The 24,167-nt window shown below is 37.8% G+C and overlaps 3 protein-coding genes across 4 annotated transcripts; 1 reads left to right on the forward strand and 2 right to left on the reverse strand.

The window, feature by feature from the left end:
- Positions 1–1,963: 1,963 nt before the first annotated feature.
- Positions 1,964–15,527, reverse strand: LOC127411919 (zinc finger CCCH domain-containing protein 6). Its single transcript, XM_051647824.1, has 12 exons — positions 15,080–15,527; positions 10,636–10,840; positions 10,424–10,546; positions 10,104–10,338; positions 9,542–9,675; positions 9,330–9,458; positions 9,092–9,208; positions 8,837–8,944; positions 8,049–8,266; positions 6,840–7,273; positions 6,540–6,722; positions 1,964–5,108 (listed from the first exon to the last, which is right to left on the reverse strand). The coding sequence occupies exons 1-12, from the start codon at positions 15,163–15,165 to the stop codon at positions 3,598–3,600; spliced, it is 3,483 nt and encodes a 1,160-aa protein (XP_051503784.1). The 5' UTR covers positions 15,166–15,527; the 3' UTR covers positions 1,964–3,597.
- Positions 15,528–16,633: 1,106 nt separating this feature from the next.
- zmp:0000001006 (uncharacterized protein LOC100002840 homolog) lies at positions 16,634–20,152 on the reverse strand. 2 transcript variants are annotated; one of them, XM_051647985.1, is made up of 5 exons: positions 19,917–20,152; positions 19,338–19,411; positions 18,415–18,681; positions 17,713–17,985; positions 16,634–17,625 (listed from the first exon to the last, which is right to left on the reverse strand). In XM_051647985.1, the coding sequence occupies exons 2-5, from the start codon at positions 19,387–19,389 to the stop codon at positions 17,411–17,413; spliced, it is 807 nt and encodes a 268-aa protein (XP_051503945.1). In that variant the 5' UTR covers positions 19,390–19,411; positions 19,917–20,152; the 3' UTR covers positions 16,634–17,410. The 2 variants fall into 2 exon arrangements, with proteins under 2 accessions (XP_051503945.1, XP_051503944.1); XM_051647984.1 differs by having other exon boundaries at positions 18,415–18,684; positions 19,917–20,149.
- zmp:0000001138 (uncharacterized protein LOC100002901 homolog) lies at positions 19,388–23,176 on the forward strand. Its single transcript, XM_051647990.1, has 4 exons — positions 19,388–19,720; positions 22,076–22,351; positions 22,438–22,713; positions 22,823–23,176. The coding sequence occupies exons 1-4, from the start codon at positions 19,639–19,641 to the stop codon at positions 22,936–22,938; spliced, it is 750 nt and encodes a 249-aa protein (XP_051503950.1). The 5' UTR covers positions 19,388–19,638; the 3' UTR covers positions 22,939–23,176.
- Positions 23,177–24,167: the final 991 nt, after the last annotated feature.

Below are 24,167 nucleotides of genomic sequence, written 5' to 3' on the forward strand. Positions count from 1 at the left end.
CTTCCAAGTGCTGCTAACCTCATTGGATACGATTTTGGGAACAGCCACGACCGATGGCAAGCTAATCAAACACCAGATGACACCCAAGAAATGGTTGGCAGTAATCTCTGAAAACTCACTTCGGATACAACAAGCCGCAAGACTGTCTTCATTAAACTGTCGAGACAGCTATAAAGTAAAACTGTTAAGAGAACTACAAGAAGAGGTGAAGACACTTACTGACTCATACCTACAGGCTGCTGAGGGTGTTAATAATGTTTCTTTCTCAAGTGTCCTTGTGCTGGCAAAGTCGGAGCTGCTTCTTAGACAGCTTCAGATTAAAATTAAAGCACTCTCTTGTCTCCTGAGCAAAATTAACCAGGATTATGTGACTGCAATTCAAAATACTATTGCCTTGGCATGTTCTGTCCAAACAAAAGATAGTAACATAAAAAGCGAAGACGCTCTGGCACAGTTTGAAGGTGCAGCAGAATTGCTTGTGCAGAATGTTAAAACTGCCAAAGAGTCTTTCCAAGACTGTTTCAATTTCATTAGAGACCCAAGAGGGAGATCAAGTCTAAGGATCATTAATGACCACTTGTCATTTCAGACGGCAGACATTGTGAGTAGAGCCAGATTAATTGTAGAGAACCAAAGCGTTGGCGAGACTCTAACTCTTGATATTCAGTCACAGTGCTGGTCTGCAAAGGCACATTATCTTGTAGAGGAAATTTGTAAAAGTTGATGGAATTCTTCATGTCACAAAAGAACAGATCAAGCATGGATTGCAGGGCAAGGAGTTCGGTGGATTTGTCAAGCCTCAAACACCAATAATTTTCACACAAAATAAAACAATACATCCTGTAAAAAGAGAAATGGACCCTGTGTCCAAAAATAATCAAGGTTTACTAAATGCAAACTGAGCACCAATTTTCAATATGTGCCTTCTCCAGAACCAAATAAGGTAATACAATTTATGAATTATTATCGCTGATCACAGAAAGCATTTCAGATCAAGCTACTGTATGTAAAACATTATTTATTTACCCCCAGGTTGTGACATTCCAGAGGAGCACAAGAGCACCAGTGTTTAGCTCAGTGGATTCAACTCTCTCTTACACATCTCTCTTTCTGAAATGAGTGGGATGACCAGGGTAACCAGATTGTCAGAGTGACTAAAGAAATGGCCACATGACCCAGTACCTAAAAATGAAAGGGCCAGTTCAGGTAAGAGTCTGACAAGTGCTTTTACACCATCAGTCCAAATAGTTTTCATTGCAGAACTGTGCCATTCCAATCCAGTCTTGTTGATACAGTTAGTTTCTTTTTTGTCCCAGTGGTGGAAAAGCACCTAGGTTTTTTTTGTTGGTTTTTTTACCATTAATGATACCATCTTGATACTGGTTTATGTTTCACTTGTAGAGCAAAGATGCTTTTGTAACATCTGCAAAAGAGCTTGTCTCAAGTGGCCAGTCAATCACCCTGTTTGTGCATGTAATAGCAGACCACTGTTTGGACAAGCATTGCATGGAAGAGCTCGGTGTCATAGCAGAGCAGATTCTTACCATTGCCAACCAACTGACCATCATCTCTAGGTGAGAGATGAAATTCCAAAGCATGTTAACATGACTCAGAACAGTTCTGACAGTTAATGGTCTTTCTTACTGCATGTGAATGTTCCTTTTCAGTCTACAGTCTTGTATTTAAATTTGCACTACGTATGTGTGTGTGTGTGTGTATATATATATATATATATATATATATATATATATATATATATATAATTATTTGTTATTATTATCTCTGTCTTGTTGCTGTATTGTATTGTTGTGCACTGGAAGCTCCTGTCACCAAGACAAATTCCTTGTATGTGTAAGCATACTTGGCAATAAAGCTCATTCTGATTCTGGTACATCGCTGATGCATTCACACCATGTTCAAATGTCTATACTACTACTAAACTAAACATGCAAAAATCTCATGTGTCCCAAGGGGTGCATGGTGTCTCTTCAGTGTCAATGCATTTACTCCTGGGTGCAAATCATCAAATGAGATCCTTGTGAAGAATGCACAGAACTTACTCCAGACAGTAATCCAAGGCGTAAGAGCTGCAGACACTGCTTGAATCAGGGTAAGGTAAAAGGGGGAGGGGTGGGGGGAAAGACACCTTTCCACCAACAGCCTGGAAAAACATGATTTTGAAGGAAGCTAAGAAAAGGATTGATGAACCAATGGACTAAGGGCCTTAAAAGCAAACATTAGAGAATCAGTCCAAAGTTGAGAAGTCTTTATTGTCATGTATGTTCTTTGGCATCATCATCTTTGTGATTTGGTTGCATTTTAAATGGCTCTTTCTGATTTGACAGGGTTTGAAACAACCAGAGCCAAACTCTGAAGCAGCAAAGGCTGCAGCTTTCTGTTTCCAGTGGAAAAAGCGTCTTCTTATCCATCAAGCTCACCAGCAGCTCAACCTTGAAACTGATGATTTGGGCTTACGTAGGACCTCCCACCATTCTGCTGCTCCCAGCCTTGCTCCACCCATTAAAGTTTTAGACTGTTACAAATGATGGGTAAACACAATAACAGGTCTTAAATTGTCTGTGGATTTTAATTTTATTCTGCAAAAAAATTAAAGCAAAATCATTAAAATGCATTAACCTAAAAAGCTAAAACCATGAGTGAAGCATGTTTTGAAGATTTATTTACCTCATATTTCTTATCAAAAAGTTCCATCCACTTAGAAACTGTGGTATTAGTCACTCAATTCCTTTTTTATTTTATTTTAGACATAGACACTGAATTAAAAAAGGAGAAAGTACTATGACTCCCTTGGAACATTGTTATTCAGTTCCCTACTGGCATTTCAGTTATAATGGTAAAATAACACAAAGCAATTCAGTATTGTTTTTGTGAGAAAAAAAAAAACATATACAAATACAGAAAAACTTACAAAAAAACAATGACAATAAAAAACATGGTAAATATGTCTCAAGTGTTAAAAAGAAAAACATATACAACAGAGATTCTCAGGATGGAATCTCAAACTTTAACCTTGTCATCACCAAAAACCACAAATGCACCAATGATGGAAAAGAACATTTGAAAGAGATAAATGAATCTGGATATATTACAGTGTTTATATATAATCTGTACGCAGTTACGAGATAAATACTGTAGAAAATTACCAAAAATCCATATTTTTACTATAACTTTATGCATTACACAGTACCACAAATATGAATACTTTAAGCTGCACATCTCTTTTAACCCTCTATGACAACAGAACTATTGTCACTGACAGTAGACTCTGCTTCCCAAAGTCTCTACATACCATACAAAAATGGACTTAAAATGCTTCTCATTTTCATTTTGAGTAAATCAAGTCATTTGTGGCAACACAATTACCTGATTATTATTCAATTAGAATCCATGAATGCACAAGAGTCCAAAAGAAAAATGTATCTTGCTAGATGATGATGTAGCAGTGGAGGATATACGAACAAGCAAATATAAATAAATAGAAAAAAAAAAACGTCATATACATGTAGCGTGAATATAAAGTACAGATGTACAGGATACAATAATTGTGTGAACTAGACGTGAGCTAGATAAGCATGTTTACTGGCAGAATGGTGAGGCTGTAGGGTCAAACGTTTTAAAGACGTCTCTCAGGGGCCTGTCTTTCTTTTGATTATCTTTATCCTCTTCCTCTTCTTGCGGCATCCCACCAGCAGCGGCAACAGGTCTGTTCTGCCGTGGGTCAGCGTAAGCAGGCCGTATTAGTCCTGCTAGTGCCTGAATGGGCAGGTTGTGCACAGCGGGTGCCGCTGCCCAGACCGGTGAGCAGGGAGACGCCGGCATCATCGTAGGCACAGAAGGATTTGATGGACAGCATGTTGTGTTGCTCTCAGAGTCATCAACTAGACTTTTGTCTTCCTTTTCTACTCCTGTTTCCTTTGATGCCACGGCATGTGGAGGTGAAGAGCTTTGGAGCTTTGAAGACAGCTTTAGGCTACTTGACTTTTTAGGAAGGTCTTCACTTTCACATTTTGGAGAGAGTAAGGTGTGGTTGCGTGGATCGTATAAACTGATGCCTCCTAACAGCGTGGTTGGGCTCTCAAGTCCTGCACCAACGGATGATGCTAGGCGGGGGGCATATGGTGGCAACTTGTCCGACTCAGGCTTGGCAGAAGCGGCCGCAGGTTGGTTTGAAGCTCCAGCACTTCCACGCTGTAGCCGTGGGTCAACGACCCCACCTCCAGAGGGAGTCTCCTTCATACCAGGTAGTTTGGAGTCCAAGCTGCCAGACCGGGTGATTCTGGGATCGAGTTTTTTGTGAGTGCGAGGGTCTATCGGTTTGTCAGCATGGTGGCGGGAATCTAGAGTCTTGCTGGGAGGGCTACCGAGTCGCCCAATACCCTCCTTGAGACGTGCAGCTGCGAGACGAGGATCAGGAGGGGTCATCGTTGCTAATGAAGGGTGGTCTGGTGGAGAGGAAAGGCTTCGGTTCAGCTGAGCATCTGCGATTAAAGGTGGGAGGGGCAGATTTATGGAGGGCTCCTGTTTGGGAATCAGTGAAGGGATGAGGTCCTCTGGAGCCCACACAACCATTTGAGCAAAGGCCGGACGCTGAAGGAGGATGTCCACCCGGATATGACTGAACTGCTTGATCTGGCAACGGGGATCTCGTAGCATGGCTCCAGGGCTGGGGTCCAATGGGATCAAGGCTGCTCTTTCCCTCAGCTCTCTCTCACCTTCCTCATCCTCATCTCCGGTGGGAGGTTTGTGGGACATGGAGGGGTTTGGGTGTGGGTGGCGATGAGGGTCAGGCTTGGAGGAGCTTGGGTCCAAAGGTTTCATCTTGCGTGGGTCTCTGGCAAGCCTGGGGTCCCCTACACTGTCTCCAATGTCCTTTCTGGTGTCTGGGGGTCGCTGACGTGGGTCAGCTTTTAACCGAGGGTCACTTGGCAGAGCTCGTTCCTTCTGCAGCCTAGGGTCCATGGGGCCGGCTGGTGCCATGCTGGGCTGCTGGTTTTTCAGCATTTCATTCTGCTTCTTTAGAGTGTTCAGAATGGCTGTTACGCTACTGCCCTCTTCCTCATCACTAGAGTACCAATTATGGGTTTCATCTAATAACAGAAAATACATATGAATGTGAATTTTACATTCCAATACTTCTGAAGCAATACAATACCCCTTTGCTATAGCTCTTAAAATGAATTTGCAGTCGTATATATATTAAATCTATTCCTCAAATAAAGCAATTGTATGGCTTCAAAGGAGAGGTCAACCAATAGCGTATTTTGCTAATACCAATAACTAAGATGGTGGAAAAGGCCAATAACAGATTAATCAGTGGAAAGGTTTTAAAACATTTCCTTACTCTGACAGGCACAGAAATAAAGGTTTCAAGAGTCCAAAATGAGTAAAATCCCAGATGCGTGTTTATTGTGTAACCAAAATCAATAATAAAAAAATAATAACCAAGAAGATTTGGTACATAACGTGGGACTTTTAGTTATAAACCAGCCCTAAATACGTTAAGGACGCTTATTTTGAAATGTCTGTGCTTCCAGCTCACACAAACACACAAGGGAAACAAAACATACACTCTTACAATCATCTACAATGTATTACAACTGTTTGAGCAGCAATTAATCAACAGTAGATTATCATTCATCAATATTAGATCATCAGTGATCGCTTGTCAAATATCAATGTGTCTTTTTTATAACATTTAGCATTAATTGTGAATTAGTCCATAAACAGTGATGGTGACAGAGTTTTGGGTACGTTACAATGCTCTATATGTAAATATTCACCATATTTCGCTTTTTTTAGCCTATATATTCACCAGATGAAGGTTTTTGGCCAGAGAGGAACACAAAGGAATTAAAAAAAAAACAACAACTTTAAACTGATAGTTCCAAAAACCAATTATGGCCACCGATTAATCTGTAAAACCAATATATCGGTCGACCTCTACTTCAAAGGACTTGAAATATAGCGTACAAGTCTTGTGGACAAATGTTATGGTACTTTAATGCTCTTTCTGGAGCCTGGCAGCCACTGATCACCTTAGACTTTTTTACTGTATGGAAAGAGCAATGTGGAAATTCTTAAGACTCTTTTAGTGTTCCATAGAAGTAATTCATATTTGGAATGGCATGAGGGTGAAGAAATGATTTGGGTGAAATATTAATTTAAGATTCATTTAAGATCCCATCTGAAAACACATCTATTCCACGAGCACTTAACCAATCCACACTAACTGACCTTACTACTTAAAAATACAAATGTTCCTTGTCTGTCTCTTTCTTCTGCGCTAGCTTGTATACTACTCCAGCTACTCTAAGAACTAGGCAGTGCGATACAAAAGTCAACAATATCTGCAGTATGACAAATTGCTTGCTATGTTCAATACAAGTCGCTTTGGATAAAAGCATCTATTAAATGACTATATGTAAATGTAAGATTAGTGTAAATGCATGTTGCATTTCCAAGCAATTGGAAATGATTCAGGGATGCAGAATGCATATTTTCCTGCTTTCCATTCTAACCTTTCTCTCTGTTGGGAGGTGCAGCTCCCTGCCCGTCTTCCCTGTGAGAGTCTAAGTCTTGCTTGTTCTGATTCAGGTGTAAAAGCAAAGCCTTCTGTACAGCTGGCAGGAATTCCTGCATCCCGTTAGACTCAGCGTTACCTTGCAACTGTGAGTCTTGCATTAGTCCAGAGTGTCCCTCATCTGCAGGTAAAAAAGAGAAAAATTAAAGCACTAGATTAATTTTTCATAAGTATCAACCTTCTAGAACATCATCAAATGGAAAATAAATTTTAATGTTGATTGAAATCTGAGGCCTACCTCCTTGGGCCAGAGACTGGCTGCTGAACAAATTCTTGAAGAAATCTGAGGGCATCTGGCCCATATTTTGGAAAGGCATGTTCATTTGCATGTCAGGCACAGGTTGGAATAGAGCCCCCTGCTGGTTCATGGGGGGGCGGAGCATGTGCTGCATGTTGCCATGGAAACCAGGGGGCTGACCAGGAGGTGACATAGGTGGGCACTGGCCAAAGCGCTGGGGTGGTGGTTGGCCTGGGGGACTTTGGGGCATCCCTGGGCCTGTGAATAAAAGAGGAGGATGGCCTATAGCACCTGAAGGTGGGGGCTGGGGAGGATTGGGTGGAGAAGACATCATGTTGCCAGTCTGCATATCCTCAGGGCAACCTGTGAACTGTGGACCACCACCACCTTGAAACTGTCCAGCAGGGGGAGACGTGCTGTTGTAGAAATTAGGCCTGCAATGAAAACATGCTACAAATGAAAGCCTGAATACAAAAAACAAAAAAAAAAGAGAGAGAGAGAGAGATAACAACATAACTAAAGTAATGACAGTATTTCAGTGACCCTCATTTGGAGTATCGGAAAAAGAACAACAAATTTTCTAAACTCCTTTTTTACAAAATGACACAAACACATACTAATTGAGAGTTGTTGAAGCCAGGGATAACTGTGTTTTTTACTGTGTAATTAAGTGGATTCTACTGTTCTGTTAATAGTCCAAATAAAGGCCATTTTTATGGAATATCATTTTTTACTAAATAACACCTCAAAATTGGATAATTCAAACAAGGCCATGCTGAAATAACTGGTTCCAGCCTTGTGCCAATAAAGTTTCTCCATTTTGAGGACCTTAATGTGGGATAAATTTGTATCAATGATCTTTTAAAACCATTTTTAGGGAAACAGTTAAATATTTATACAGTAGCAGACATTACATATCTACTGTGCATCATGACATTTTAATTAAAATATCTTCACTTCATGAAGTCAAAGTGTGAACGGTAGAATGATAGTCTGTAAAATCTAAATGAAAAGAAAAAGCTAAACGGCACTGGTAAAGCAGCCTACTCAGGTTATACTATTCTTTTGTTAGTCGCTTTGGATAAAAGCATCTGCCAAATGAATAAATGTAAATGTAAATGTTATACACATGTAAACACACCAAACATGACCAAATAATCCCAAAAGATCAAGGTTACAGAGTATTCATTCATCAAACACATATGGTACCTTAGAGCAATCTTATGTGCCAAGTCTACAGTAGGCTGAACTTTGATCTCAAACAGAGAAGGGATCTTCTTGCCTCCATCTGGAGGGCTTCCAGGCCCAGGTGTGGGTAAAAGTCCTACTCCAGGAGGTGGTTTAGGCAATGGAGCTATTCCATGTTTTCTCAGATCTTCTAACTCCAGCACATCCTCATTGACATTTTCTTCTTCTGTATTCAGGATCTACAAGGTGCAACCAGATGACAGAATTAGACTGATGATTGAATATCTGGACTGCTAAAGGCGCGGTCACATTTAGCTTTGCAAGGCGAAATTCCACTGGCGAAATACAGTCGTTTCAATGGGAATCCACAAGATCGTGAATTTCAAGTGATGGATTTCGTGTTGAGTTCAAGTTTGGTGAACTTTGATAGGTGAATTCGCCATGTTGACTAATAGGAAGTTGCTTGGTTTGGCAGTGACCTCTGGTGGGCGATGCTTCGTACATAGCTAAACTGATTATTAACAATGGACAAGGATATCATTTTAGTGGCAAGCTTCGGGAATATAGTATAAAGTGCTGCAATAAAAAGAGGCTGCTTGGCAATTCGTTTTTTTGCTGGTTTCACACACACTCAATGTCGGCCAACGCCTTCTTCACCCGCTGATTCACGCCGCAATGCAAAACGAGCAGGTTCAATTCCAAATGGATAGTTAATGAAAGCCATTTCTATTTCCAAAGTGCAAATGAATGAAGTCTTATTTTAGATTATGGATAAGTATTTGTAAGAATAGTCAATGCTAAGTCCTTACCTTGTCCAAAAGTTCCTTGGTAACATCAGTTAAAGGCTCATGAGAGAACTTGCAGTTGTCTCCTTGGTAGCACTTTGCTCCAGTGTGAAAAAACTTGCAAGGATATTCATGTACACTTTTGAGTCAAGGTTCAAAACAAGGATAAAACTGAAGAGAGTCATCATCATTGCTTTTGTGACTGATACATGATACATAACACAATGTATGTGTCACTCTTAATCTGTGATAAATTCTTGCAAAACTTATTAAAAGGATATTGTGCATATATATACAGATGTCTCCTTTGGTACAGTATCCTTGGACATAAAACTTGCACAGTTCTTTCTTTTTCTCTGGAACAACATTGTCATGTTCAAACTTACACTGGTCCCCCTATGAAGACATTGAGAAAACATTAAACTTTCAGAATGTTTACATTAGTTTATGCACTTTTGAGAAATATTACTAAAATGTGTTTGCATGTTTGTATTTCAGTCATATGGATTTTGCTTACTTTGATGCATCTACCCTCGATGAAGTATTTACAAATGTGCCTCCCATTGTGTTCAACCGTGTGTTGATTAATGAATTCCTGGCTCATGATTGGCCGCTTCTTCTGGAAACTAGGCTGACCTCTGGATTCCTGTAAGAAGACATGAGAACAATAACACAACTGCTCTGCAGATCTTAATGGTGATGTTTCATTCAAATAGAAGACATTCTCACCATGTCACCTCCGCCCTGCTCTCCTCCTCGACCACGCCCCCGACCCCAGTTCTTCCCCTTTGGTTTCTTGTTCTTGTTGGGCAATCCCCGCCCCCTGCCTGCAGCACCACGCCCTCTTCCACGCTGTCCACCAACTTAAAATGAAGGAGAGGAGACACCATCACACAAAATAATCCAATCTTCAGTGGCTATATAAAAAATAAAACTCTGGGGTTAACTTTTGAGGGGTAATAGAGTAGAGGTCTACTACCTGGGTATGGTTTTCATGTAAAACTTTGAGTTTTCATTAGGCTCAGTTTCAATTAATAAAATGGATTAATACAAAAAGTAATTCATATTTGATGTCTTAATTTTAATGCAGCTGTGTTTCTGGGTGACCTTGTTCGGAAAGGATAGGAGGAGAATGAGCGACTTCTAGGCAATCTGAGATCAGGTTTGCTTTTCAAGTTCTGGTCAGGTCGTGTTACAGGCTTATGTTTGTGGGCCTGGTTTGGCCTTCATCTTGATGCCGGTGTAGACCTCTATAATACAGTAATTTTTAATAAAACGTAAACAAACATACATTGCTGCTGTCTTTGTTGTCCCTTCATGATGGGTCTCTTGGCCTGCTCTTTAGGTGGCCCTGCTTTGCCATGTCCAGATGACTCTTTAGCATGTTTGTAATTGGACAACTCCTCTGAGAAATTATCCTCCTCTTCAGCATAGTCATATTTTTCTTCACTGTAGTCACTGTATTTGTCCATATCACTGTTCTTGTGCTGCACTGACCTTGAAGGTTTAACAGGTTCATTTTCTCTCTAGAGACATGGGTAGAAATGTAAATTAATTGAGGGAGAAGACAGTAGTTTAAATCTAGTAAATGAACTCTGAGTCTCTCCTCACCTGTGCAAACTCTCCATCATGATCGTGGTATGTCCCTTTACTCTTCTTGTTCTTAGGTCTGTCTTGACGCTCGTGCTCCGAGTCATAACTGTCTGAGCTGGAGCCGCTGGATGGAGAGTGATGCTGAAAATGGAAACCATTTAAAAGAAAGCATGAGAGAATAGGTAAAAGCAAGTGACCATGGCTTGCAAAGATCTCAGAACATGCTGCACCTTTTGTCGGTCTCGTCTCCTTTTCTTTGACCTCCGTTTTTCTTTAATCTTCCTGTGTCTTTTTCGCGAGTGCCGGTGTGACTTGTCGTCTTTTTCTCTCTCTTTTCCCTTCTCTGCTTCTTCAGACTCCTCCTTAATTTCCTTTTCTTCTTCTATGCTGATGCCTTCATCATCTATTTCTCCATCCTCCAATTCGCCATCCTCCCTTTAAGACCAAAACAAATACTTTTGAGCATTTAGTCAACAAAAATCCTTAATAAAGCCACTAAAAATATCCATCGGGAACTGACTGAATCATTACAATTGGCCATTCATACCAGAATCATTCATTCAAAAGATAAAAAAAATGAAATATTTCAAAATACAATATGAAATACATGTTCTTGGTCAGTAAGTCCAAGAACATGTATTAAGAAAGTAAATAGTAGAGATAGACCGATATGTCGGTTTTACCGATTAATCTGTAGCGATAGTTGCTTTTTTGAAATACGTTTTAATAGCGGCCTCAAGAGGTGAAATAAACAAAACAACAAAAATTCAAATACTTTGTGGGTATTTGCTGTATCTAAACATCTGTCATCATTAACAATATTCATCAAGCTTTTTTTTTCTCCTCACTTTAATGCATATTTTGTTATTTCAACTAGATAATTAAGTGTTCTGAATTGTTATGAGGGCATGCAAAGAAAAATGTGAATATATAGAAACATGCCCCATCAGCACATACATTGTTTTCTCCAACTTCATATCTTGTGAATAATAATAAAACGTATTCCTTACTAATACATACATACATACATACATACACTGGCGGCCAAAAGTTTGGAATAATGTACAGATTTTGCTCTTATGGAAAGAAATTGGTACTTTAATTCACCAAAGTGGCATTCAGCTGATCACAATGTATAGTCAGAACATTAATAACGTGAAAAATTACTATTACAATTTGAAAAAAATGTTCAGACCTTCTTAAATTACTTCAAAGAGTTCTCATCAAAAAATCCTCCACGTGCAGCAATGACAGCTTTGCAGATCCAATGAATCCAGATCCAGAATTCACTGAAGCTGTCAGCTGAGGACATGTGAGGCATCTATTTCTCAAACTAGAGACTCTGATGTACTTATCCTCTTGTTTAGTTGTACATCTGGTCTTCCACATCTCTTTCTGTCCTTGTTAGAGCCAGTTGTTCTTTGTCTTTGAAGACTGTAGTGTACACATTTGTATGAAATCTTAAGTTTTTTTTGGCAATTTCGAGCATTGTATAGCCTTCATTCCTCAAAACAATGATTGACTGATGAGTTTCTAGAGAAAGCTGTTTCTTTTTTGCCATTTTTGACCCAATATTGACCTTAAGACATGCCAGTCTATTGCATACTGTGGCAACTCAAAAACAAACACAAAGACAATGTTAAGCTTCATTTAATGAACCGAATAGCTTTCAACTGTGTTTGATATAATGGTAAGTGATTTTCTAGTACCAAATGATCAATTTAGCATGATAACTCAAGGATAAGATGTTGAAGTGATGGCTGCTGTCTAGATTTGATCAAAAATGACTTTTTTCAAATAGTGATGGTGCTGTTTTTTACATCAGTAATGTCCTGACTATACTTTGTGATCAGCTGAATGCCACTTTGGTGAATTAAAGTACCAATTTCCTTCTGAAACAGCAAAATCTGTACATTATTCCAAACTTTTGGCCACCAGTGTGTATACAAAACCCTTCAACTTGTTAATATATATAATCTATAAAAAGCTTAATTTGGCAAATATCCTACTTAACTATAGATCATTTAAATTGAGTCTCTGTCATTTCAAAATAAGAGTCCCCAGTGTGTTTCAGGCTTTGTTTATAGCTAAAAATCCCACGTTATGCTCCAAATCCATTTTTTCTGTTCGGTAATTATTGGAATTTTGGTTGAACAATAAACTGCATCCATATTTTGGAATATTGTAGCATGTTTGTGGCAGTTATCATAAGAAAATATTTTGTGACTTTCTATAAATTGATTTTAAAAAACTATCGCCCGATTAATCTGCCTTTTCCACCACCTAAGTTATCGTATCGGCAAAATCCACTATTGGTCGACCTCTAGTAATTAGGGTCAAATTTGTTTTCATGTTAACACACAAAGTTTGTTAGGGGGTTAGGTCTAAAAATAAAAGAAAGAAATAAGTAAGGATTTCAGATACAAACGCTACATTTTTTGCTTTGCTGTTTAGAATACAATTTAGAATAAACAAACTTTGGGGTAATTCTGGGATAACAGTTTTATTGGACTTTTCTTTCTAAATGCTCAATGCAACTTGAATTGAGCAGCCTAATCTATTTAAACCAATATGGGCATGAATGTTTATATTTTGCCAGGTGTCAACTTCCAAACAGTTTCCAAGTGTGGGTCCCAAGTGAGAACAAGGGCAAAATAACTCTGATGGGCTGAAGGTTTATCTTAGTGTTTGGTTCTCTGAGCAAAGTCAACCATGACAACACAGATGGGGTTTTAATGGGATCTGGGTACCGTGGCCAAATAACCAGCGTTTACAGTGGCCTAGCATTGCACAAAAGCTGTCAATATGACCTCTTACTGGGTTTAAAAATACATGGGATAATATGAGTGTTTATTTGCATGTAAAAGTGAGATTAGTGGATTGATGACTAACATGGTGTCTTCTGTGTTAAACTGAGATGGCACAGATAAGGAAATTGGAAGCAAAACTCAGCAGCGAATTACATCGTTCTTCAGTACTGACCAATGAAATCGTGGGTAAATTTAGAATGAAACTCAATGGACTAGATGTGGTTATTTGCTTTTGTTTTCTGGTCAAAGTATGAGCACTGACGTTAACTGATGTAAAATTACTTTTACGCTTTATCTAGTTTTTTTACAAAAAATTACTTTTTGCTGCGAGCGATCTCAACGTCTTATTCAATAATGCACGATAGTATTTTTATACACTACGAGTTAAAAGTTTCAACATGACTGAATTTATGTTTCTCATGACTTTAAAAACATCTTACGGCTTATGCTTGTTTAGCTGATAAATATAAATTGTGCTTATGCATAATTATTAAACAATTTTATATTGCATGTCAAATTTGAATCAAAGGAATATTCCGGGTCCAATACAAGTTAAGCTTAGTCGACAGCATTTGTGGCACAATGTTGATTACCACAAAATTTATTTCAACTAGTTTCTCCTTTAAAAAAAAGCGCAAAAATCGAGGTTACAGTGAGGCACTTTCATTGGAAGTGAATGGGGCCAGTTTTTAGAGAGTTTAAACAGAAATGTGAAGATTATTATTTTATAGAAGCACTTACATTAATCCTTCTGTTAAATCTCATGTGTTATTTGAGCTGTAAAGTTGTTTAAATCGTTGCTTTTATGGTCGTTTAAGGGTTTAAGGGTTTACAGTGTTACGTCATCATGGCAACAATGTTGTAAAATTGGATATAACTTCACACAGATGCGGTTAGCAAGCGATTTTATCACACTAAAATTATGTTTATATGCATATTGTTTTCATCTTGTGGCTATACTTTTAAAATAGTGAGTAGTTAAATGTTTACGGATTGGCCCCATTCACTTCCATTGTAAGTGCCTCACTGGAACACAGATTTTTGCTTTTTTTAAAGGAAGAAATTTATTTTTGTGGTAATCAACATTATGCCACAAATGCTGTTAAATTAGCTTAACTTGTATTGAACAAGGACAAAAAATAAAGACAGATAGTTGGGGGAAACAGTGCCCAGTATCTCTATTTAAAATAATTACCAAATAAATTCCATTTGAGTTATTTAAAAGTTTGGATAACTTTGCTAGTATTTTAAACTTTTGACTGGTAGTGTAATGAAAGCATGTGCCAAAGCCTTTGCTCCAATCATTGGTTGACAATTAATAGTTATTCTGTCTTCTGACAAGCACTCAACATGCAGTCCTGCCATGAATCTCCTACCAGACATATTTTCCTTTCCCAGGTGGGCGGGGCGTTCAAATGGAACGTGAGTGGGCGGGGCAAAACGCGCCTTTAGGCTATTTACATATTCAACAGCCTTGAAACGACATCTTATCATGAATGTAATAATAACCGGTTTAAACCTTCCACAAAAACCCAAATGTCCTTTAAATATCACATGGAAAGCTAGATATGAGTGCAAAGCACAGCTATACGGGGGAAAGCGATGAAAATGGATATACATCAGCACTGTGAAGTGTGCCATTTGCTCTGCTCTGCAACAGATATTAAAAATGAAAGTGCATGCAGTAAAATATGATCACTACTTAGTGAACTGGGGGAGAGGCCTGTCCAAATGAGCCCAAAACAAGCCAAACGTCCTTGACGTTGGAAAGCAACCAAGATAGGTGTAAAAAAATAAACACATTCACTCAACAGAAGCACACAGTGATGAAGCATTTGCAGATAAGAACATTTGATTACTCGACCTTTCTTCCCCTGCCAGCTCACAGTCTGTCATGTTTTTGTCAAGTACGGGGCTTGGGGGACTTGAGAAGAGGCTCACAAAAGCCATGATGGTTGGAAACGGAACTGGCCCTGCTCCGCAACCCGAGTGAGATGCATCAGTCACTCGTTGGCTGAAGATTTGGATATATTTACAGTCTGGAGAAAAACACTCACGGTTTACGCGTCTCAACAACACATGAGACGCTTCACAGACATTATATATCCTCTGTCATGTTTAACGCTGTCTCAACACAGCTTTGATACCCCCAGCTTTGTTTATGTCCCCGGCGATTTCACAGACGCCCTGGTGCGAGCTCGCAGATGCAGAATATTGTATTTATTTTCGACGCCTTTTTCGGGATCTTCCACAGACATGGCGCACGTAACACTTTCGTGAAAATGGCTGCGAGGATCGTGCAGAAGCACGTGGTCCCGCCCAGTTTGTAATTAGGACCAATCACTGGTTTCCGACCGAAGTGAAGTTCCAATGACTAGTGATTCTATTGGTTAAGGCGATGGCGCCTAAGCGCGGGGAGCAATTTGCTGTTGAGCTATTGGTTGATTAAGATGTCAATCATTTTGAGAGACGCCATGCCACGTTAGTACGACACGTGATTTATATTTTGGCGTTTTTTATTGCAGTATACAATTTTTTTTTTTTTTTTTTTTTATTATTGTTTATATACAGTGTTGGGTAAGTTACTCTAAAAAGAGAATTAACTACTAACTACTAATTACATCTTCTACAGTGTAATTAGATTACTGTACTAATTACTCTGTCTGAAAAGTAATTGCATTACTTATTACTAATTACTTTCTAATACACTTATCAAACAGATGAAAAATACAAGTAAAACAAATACAAATAAATCAAATAAAATTCATAAATTATTCATGAACTGGCCAAATAATTGTTAAATTAGAAAACACATTTTAACATTAGACGTTAAATTTAGATTTTAAATTCACTATTGTTTTATATAGAATTGTTCTATAGTCTATATAGTATTTAACGCAATTACATCAGAAGTAACTGTAATTAAATGACTGAATATTAAGAGTAATCCCTTACTTTTATCAGTGAAAAAGTATTTAATTACAGTAATTCATTAATTAGTATTGCATTACACCCAACACTGTTTCTATATTAATAATACTAATTACCAAATTTCAGTAAATGTTGTTTTTAAGTTAATACCATTGGAAGTATAAATAACCTAATTTTGAAAAAGCTAGTGATAAAATGTTTGTTTTAGCTGTATTTAGCAAGAACATTGTTTATTGTTCTAGTAAACCCTTTATTATTACATGGGGATCAAATCATGTTGGCCTGTCTATAGTATATTATACAGTATTTTTGTGAATTGTCAAGCTACTTAAAACAAGTGTGAAGATTAAAGAAAGATTTAACAAGGGGGAAAAAAGCTTGAAGTGTTTCTGGAATAACTCACATTCCTAGAGCAATTCCAGTTTACTACAGCAGCAACCAGTTTATTGTGTGTAAATGGTTGCAGATTATGTTAATTGATCTTAAATACAAGTATTAACATTTATTATACTTTAAATACAATGTAAATTAGACAAGACTATAATACAAAGTAGCTCTACAAAAGGTTCTGCTACATGTATAAACTCAACTCATCAAGCTTACTTTTCATCAAGCAGTATAAAAAAAATCACTTGCATATACTTGTATTGCCTATTAGAGATAGATACATAACAAAACAAAAATTGTGCATGCTTATGATACAATTCTACACATAATATGAAAAGAAAGTATTTGTCTGAGCCTGCAACCAGTCCTGCTCATCCCACTCTGAGCGGGATTCAAACCAGGGTCTCCAGCATGGGAGGTGGGTGCGCTAATGAGGAGGCTAGAGGCTTCAGTCTCTAACATCAGTTGCTAGTGCACCTCTTGAGGCCAGGGGAGTGAGGTTTACACACTGCACAGCTATCTTCCAGCTGGCTACCGTTACACTCACCTCCCTAAACCTCACTCCCTTCCGGGTCACGGCACCACTGTAAACAGTCCTGCTCAACCTGCTCCGAGCAGCTGGAAGGTAGCTGTGCAGTGTGTAAACCTCACTCCCCTGGCTTCAAGAAGTGCACTAGCGACTGATGTTATAGACTGTAGCCTTTAGCCTCATTAGCGCACCCACCTTCCATGCTGGAGACCCCGGTTTGAATCCCGCTCGGCATGGGAGGTGGGCATGCTAAAGACTGAGGTTTACACACCACACAGCTACCTACCAGCTGGCAACCGTTACATGAGTACGAAAAAGTATAATAAAAAAAGATTAGCCGCAAATCTTTTATGATTCCTGTGACATGTTCATTAAATTAATTGATAGAGATGCTTCTGACTCGTCACTTGCTGTGTCTTTAATCTCATCCTCTGTTGGCTTTCTTGTTCGTTGCCTTATACATATAATTATTACAGTTGGGACCACTGGTAAAACAAACCCAAGAATAAAGGTACACACTGCCAGAACAGGTTCTGGGATTTGTGACAAAGATGATTTTTCCTCTGAAAAGAGACAGAGCAAGATAATTGAGATTTCTCATAATTTATCATTAAATTTAAATTAATTACTTGTCATTCCAAGTGACTTACCGTAGGTTTTCCTTAATTTCCCATTGATGCTTGAGTGTTCAATCTCACAGGTAACATCGTGGGCACTGACCTTATCAAGACTAAGAAAGGAGGTCATCTGGAATGTGCCATCTATGTGAGGCAGTATTCCAGTAGTTGATACACCATAAAAGATGGGTCTTCCATTATGGGTCCATTGTACTCGAATGGTGTTTGGATAGAAGCCATGCACAACACATTTAAGATATTCCTGTTTTTTTTCTCCTCCGGAAGAAACATACACTGTTGGTTTTGCTACGTTGACAAAAACAATTAATGATTTAGCAAGATTTTCTTTCTCAGTGTAAAGTTCAAATACAAATAAATCTTTTAAAGGTAAGATTCCAAATGAAAACAATCTTGAAAAGAGTATTAATTACTAAATGATTAGCAAAAGTTTGACTTTATATAAAATATCTCAGCAAATGTTGCTCTGCACGTTTGATATTTACTGTACAAGGAAATGTAAAAAAATAAAAAATAAATAATAATAATAATAATAAATACACAAGCACCTAATGAGAAGTGTCAGAACATGGGTTGTGTCAGTTTTACAGTTTGTAACTGATACAATCAATTATTGTGACATAGTTGTGTTAAAAATATTGCACTTTTATGTCCTTATTGGAGATCTGGCAATATTACTGTGTATAAAGACTTTAATTTATAAAGATGTATATTTACCTGCCTTGGAGAGAGAGTTGTTGGATGCAAAGAAGACAGTTTTTACAGCAGAGCACACCTTCTGTAGTTTTTCCTCTTTTCTCTTAATGTATTCTTTGCTTTTTCTCTCCTCTGCTAAAAGCTGGCCAGGTTCACTGGTAGCAACCACAGCTTCCTTCTCCAAATCCACATGCATGATGTCTTTGCCGTCATATCCATAGCTCCATAATTGTTCATCTTGCGCTTCACTATTGAATGCACACTCAATGAACTGCTGATATGCATGTTCTTCTGAAGTAAAACAATTAACAAAGACCTTAAACATCAGCATGATTATATTTCATTACCTCTCAGTAGATCAGTTAATTTGAGAAAATTGTTATTGGGACATTCTTAGGAAACAGTGCCATTTGTAAACCCATGGCTTCCGATACGATGCTTTTAAGTAAAAAAGGCAGTAAACAGGGAAATAAGATTTTAAAAGCGTCAATTTAACGCTTTTAAAAGCCCTCCAAAATTGGCTTAAACTTGTAAAAATTTTGCTATTATATGATTTAAAAAAAAAAAAATGTGAATTATGTTTTGTTTGCAGATAAAATTAAATAAAATTGTCACAACAGAATGGAGAAAGAAAGTTGCTTTATGGATCCACATGGTGTATTTATGGCATCTAGCAGAGGTCCATGCTACACTATTTGGGACAGTACAGTAGACACCAAGATAGCCTCCATATGGCCAACAAATGATTTTCAAATTATATATAAAAGGCAAATGCATCCAATTATATCATACTTACAAAATGTTCCCTATGTTTGACTTAATATGAATATTGTATTATATACAGCATATATATAAGTGTGTGTATATATATATATATATATATATATATATATATATATATATATATATATATATATATATATATATATATAGGACAGTCCTACCTGCACCAAGAACGATATCAAGAAGTGCAACACCAAGGAGAAAAGCTTGCATTTGTTCTGGCACAGTCCTCAGTCTATGAGAAGAATTTTAGATGAAAGTGGTTAGATGTGCAATGTAATGCTGAATTATGAATGCTAAGGCTGGACTGTCGAATTAAACACAATCAAGTGAAAAACAAGTGAAAACGAAAGTGTCGAGGGAACAGTTCTTGCATCAAATTATGACGCATGACCATCTTATAAAGGCAACAGAAGAAGAGAAGAATGCTTGACATTTACAGTAGATAAGACGAGTGTCTAAATGGCAGACATGGAAATATTAACTGTTCGAGCATTCGTGTTTGTTCTTCTGCTCTTTCCACAGACCATCACAATGTGGACAGGTAAAAATGACAATTAATGAGGGAGGTTAAGACAGTTTTGTTTTCGATATTCCAGACACATTCAGAGATAAACGGCGATCACTCCTAAACGGCTTAGTAAATACTTTCCAAAATAGCATTACTGTAAAACGTGGAAAGCTAATAATATTCCACAAGGTTGTTTTCATTATTTTCAATCGATATTATGAGCACTGGCCTGCAAAAGCCGTCGCAATGCGTGTTTCCCCTGCAAGAGTTCCTCTTTTCGTAAGGGACCGTGGAGAAAGTGCAATTATCCTTCGTTTTTTTGTTTTGTTTTTGTAATAGCTTGGTGTGCGAACTGCATGTCCAATAGAAATCTTCTTTTTGTAATAGCTTTTTTGTTGAAGGACATAGAGACACGAAACCAACGTCATTCAACAGAAGAGGACAGTGGGCAACTTTCACAACCTTTCATTGTACCCCTTGTGGTTGAATAGGGAACTGCATGTCCAATATTAACCTTGTTTTTATAGTTTTGGACATGCAGTTCCCTATTCAACCACTAGGGGTACAATGAAAGGTTGTGAAAGTTGCCCACTGTCCTCTTCTGTTGAATGACGCTGGTTTCGTGTCTCTGTGTTCTTCAACGAAAAAGCTATTACAAAAGGAAGGTTTCTATTGGACATGTAGTTCACACACCAAGCTATTACAAAAACAAAACAAAAAAAAACAAAGGAGAATTGCACTTTCTCCACGGTCCCTTACTTTCAGCTACGAAATGAGGAACTCTTGCAGGGGAAACACACATTGCGACGGCTTTTGCAGGCCAGAGCTCATAATATCAAGTGAAAATAATGAAAACAAGCATGTGGAATATTATTAGCTTTCCACGTTTTACGGTAATGCTATTTTGGAAAGCATTTAATAAGCCGTTTAGGAGTTATCGCCGTTTATCTCTGAATGTGTCTGGAATATCGAAAACAAAACTCACTCATTTAATGTTGTTTAGTCTTGTCATCATTTCCTGAAACCAAACGTCTGAACAACAGAACAAAAGGATGCACAAATTAACGGGGGCCTGGGTAGCTCAGCGAGTATTGACGCTGACAACCACACCTGGAGTTCGAATCCAGGGTGTGCTGAGTGACCCCAGCCAGGTCTCCTAAGCAACCAAATTGGCCCGGTTGCTAGGGAGGTTAGAGTCACATGGGATAACCTCCTCGTGGTCGCTATAATGTGGTTCTTGTTCTCGGTGGGGCGTGTGGTGAGTTGTGCGTGGACGCCTCGGAGAATAGCGTGAAGCCTCCACACGCACTAGGTCTCCATGGTAACACACTCAACAAGCCACAAGATAAAATGCATGGATTGACGGTCTCAGACGTGGAGGCAACTGAGATTCATCCTCCGCCACCCGGATTGAGGCGAGTCACTACGCCACCACGAGGACTTAGAGCGCATTGGGAACTGGCCATGACAAATTGGGGAGAAATGTGGAGAAGAAAAAAAAAACATTGTAAACAATTAAAGGAATATTCAGAGTTCAATACAAGTTAAGCAAGTTAAGCATTTGTTGTGTAATGTTGATCACCACAAAATTAATTTCGACTTGTCCCTCGTTTTCTTTAAAAAAGCGAAAGTGGAGGTTACAGTGAGGCACTTACAATAGAAGTCAATGGGTCCAATTTTTGGAGGGTTTAAAGGCAGAAATGTGAAGCTTATAAATGTATACAAGCACTTACATTAATCCTTCTGTTGAAACTCATGTATTATTTGAGATGTAATCGTATTTTTTTAGTCGTTTCAGCGTCTTAAGGTTTGCTGACTACATCGTCATGGCAATGAAGGTGTAAAATTGGCTATAAGTTTACACAAAAAAGGTTAGAAAGTGAATTTATCACAATAAAATCATGTTATCACACATTTACGCATTGGCTCCCATTCACTTCCATTGTAAGTGCCTCACTGTAACCCTGATTTTTGCTTTTTTTTTTTTTTTTCCTAAGAAAAGGATGGGCAAGTCAGAATTATTTTTTGTGGTAATCAATATTATGCCACAAGTGCTGTCAATTGAGCTTAACTTGTACTGAACCTGGAATATCCCTTTAATAGGTCAATGGCAAATAAGGATGTCTGAAATCAAAAAAACAAGTCATTGTCTGGATGATTTGAATTCGTATGTATTTTCGAATAACTTAATCGATCCAGACAAAGCGTCATTGACTCTTCATCCTTCATTAAAAGAGTTCAATACACTATTATATTCATTATTAAATTCTTTGTATTAACATGCTGTATTAGTATATTCTCTGTTGTATCTATGTATAGGTAAAGTCCATGCTTGTGTATGATGCTCTTCTACACATGCTTAGCACATTGATGATTGATCTTTTTTAGACTACCGTACAGTAAATGTCCTAGCCTATACTCGGATGACAGGAAATGGTTCCATGGACCAGGCCGTGGTTGTACTGGTGAATGAGACCGTATTTGCATACTTCGACCAGGCAAAAAATACATTTGTCCTACGCCCCAGTGCAACTGCAGGATTCTCTGTTTTGGAGACACGTGACAGCAAATTCTGCCTGTGGGAGGTATTAAAGGGATTCACTCGACAAATTGAATATTTGAAAAAGTTCAGAGACGGAACAAGATCATCGAAGCCCCTTTTGGGTAATTATAATTACAAGTAACTTACTAGTCCATTTTTTGCAATGAGATCTATGTTAAAACCAATTATGTTTTTTTTTTTTTCACAGCACGCCCTTCAGTTAATATGTACACCCAGTTTCCTGAGGAGCAAGGAAAAACAAACATGCTTTACTGCTATGCAACTGAGTTCTACCCTGGTGACATAGAAATTAACTTTTTTTTAAATGGATTCATGGTGAAGGGAGAGACTTCTGATTTAATGTATAAGAAAGATTGGACTTTTAGAGTTTACAAATATATGAATATCACCCCAACGCCTGGAGACGAGTATATATGTGAAGTGAAACACAGCAGTATGACAGAACCCAAACAGACTGTGTGGAGTGAGTATTTATCATTATTTTTTTAATAATGGTATGAATTGTGTTCAGAAAGCAGTAAAATAACAACATAAATAAATCTGCATCTAACCTCTCTTGTACTTTTCTCAAGGGCCTGAATTATCTGAATCACACCACTATTGGGCTTACACACTATCTGCTGGTTTCCTGTTAGGCATCATTGTATCTGTCCTCATTTTCAGAAAGAAATGGAACACTCAACCATAGTGGTGTTTAGAAGAAGTGTATGTTACCTGTGAACTGACTGTACATCAGAGTTCCTTGATTAGCCACTATAAATAATTGTGAAGCATCAAAGTACACTGTTTGGTAAGTTAAATGTAAAAATATTGTTTCTTTGTTTGGTTTGGTTTAAATGTAAAACGCTCCTTTTAATTAAAATCAGTTTACCATAAATATATACTCAAACTAATTTATGTACTCTTCCTTTAATAATAAAAAAAGCTTACATATTAATTTCTGTTTCTGAATACTTGAGTCTGTATAAAGTATGTAATACTTTCAATGTATCATAATTTCTCTTGATGGAGGTGTTATTAACAGGTGTTATTAAATGATATTACCAGTGCATAACCCACATTGAACACTTAGTGGCAGCAAAACCATAAGAATTCACTATATCTGATGAATGTGTTGTAAACAGTGTTGGGTAAGTTACTCTAAAAAATGTAGTTAAATACTAACTACTAATTACATCTTCTACAGTGTAATTAGATTACTGTACTAATTACTCTGTCTGAATAGTAACTGCATTACTTATTACTAATTACTTTCTAAAACCCTTAACCTCGACCAGATGAACAATACAAGGATAGACATGAAAATGTTCTTTTAATTCTTTCAAATAAATAATATAAAATCAAATAAATTATTCATGAACTGGCCAAAGAATTTAAGGGGGCAGCGTTAAATTAGAAAACATTTATTTTAACATTAGACATTAAATTTCAATTTTAAATTCACTATTGTTTTATATAGAATTGTTCTAGAGTCTATACAGCATTTAACGCAATTACATCAGAAGTAACTGTAATTAAATTACTGAAAAAATTAAGAGTAATCCCTTACTTTACTTTTATCAATGAAAAAGTAATTTGATTACATTAATTAATTACTTTGTAATGCATTACACCCAACACTGGTTGTAAACACTTCTCACAGTCTCATTTTCAATAAATTCAAATCCAGTAAAAAGAAGTCTTTAAATGTGTTTAGGAAGACACCAAATAATTGACGGGGGCCTGGGTAGCTCAGCGAGTATTGACGCTGACTACCACCCCTGGAGTCGCGAGTTCGAATCAAGGCCGTGCTGAGTGACTCCAGCCAGGCCTCCTAAGCAACCAAATTGGCCCAGTTGCTAGGGAGGGTAGAGTCACATGGGGTAACCTCCTCGTGGTCGCAATAATGTGGTTCTCGCTCTCGGTGGGGCTTGTGGT

Source organism: Myxocyprinus asiaticus, chromosome 21, assembly GCF_019703515.2.
Source record: "Myxocyprinus asiaticus isolate MX2 ecotype Aquarium Trade chromosome 21, UBuf_Myxa_2, whole genome shotgun sequence".
Lineage (NCBI taxonomy): Eukaryota > Metazoa > Chordata > Actinopteri > Cypriniformes > Catostomidae > Myxocyprinus > Myxocyprinus asiaticus.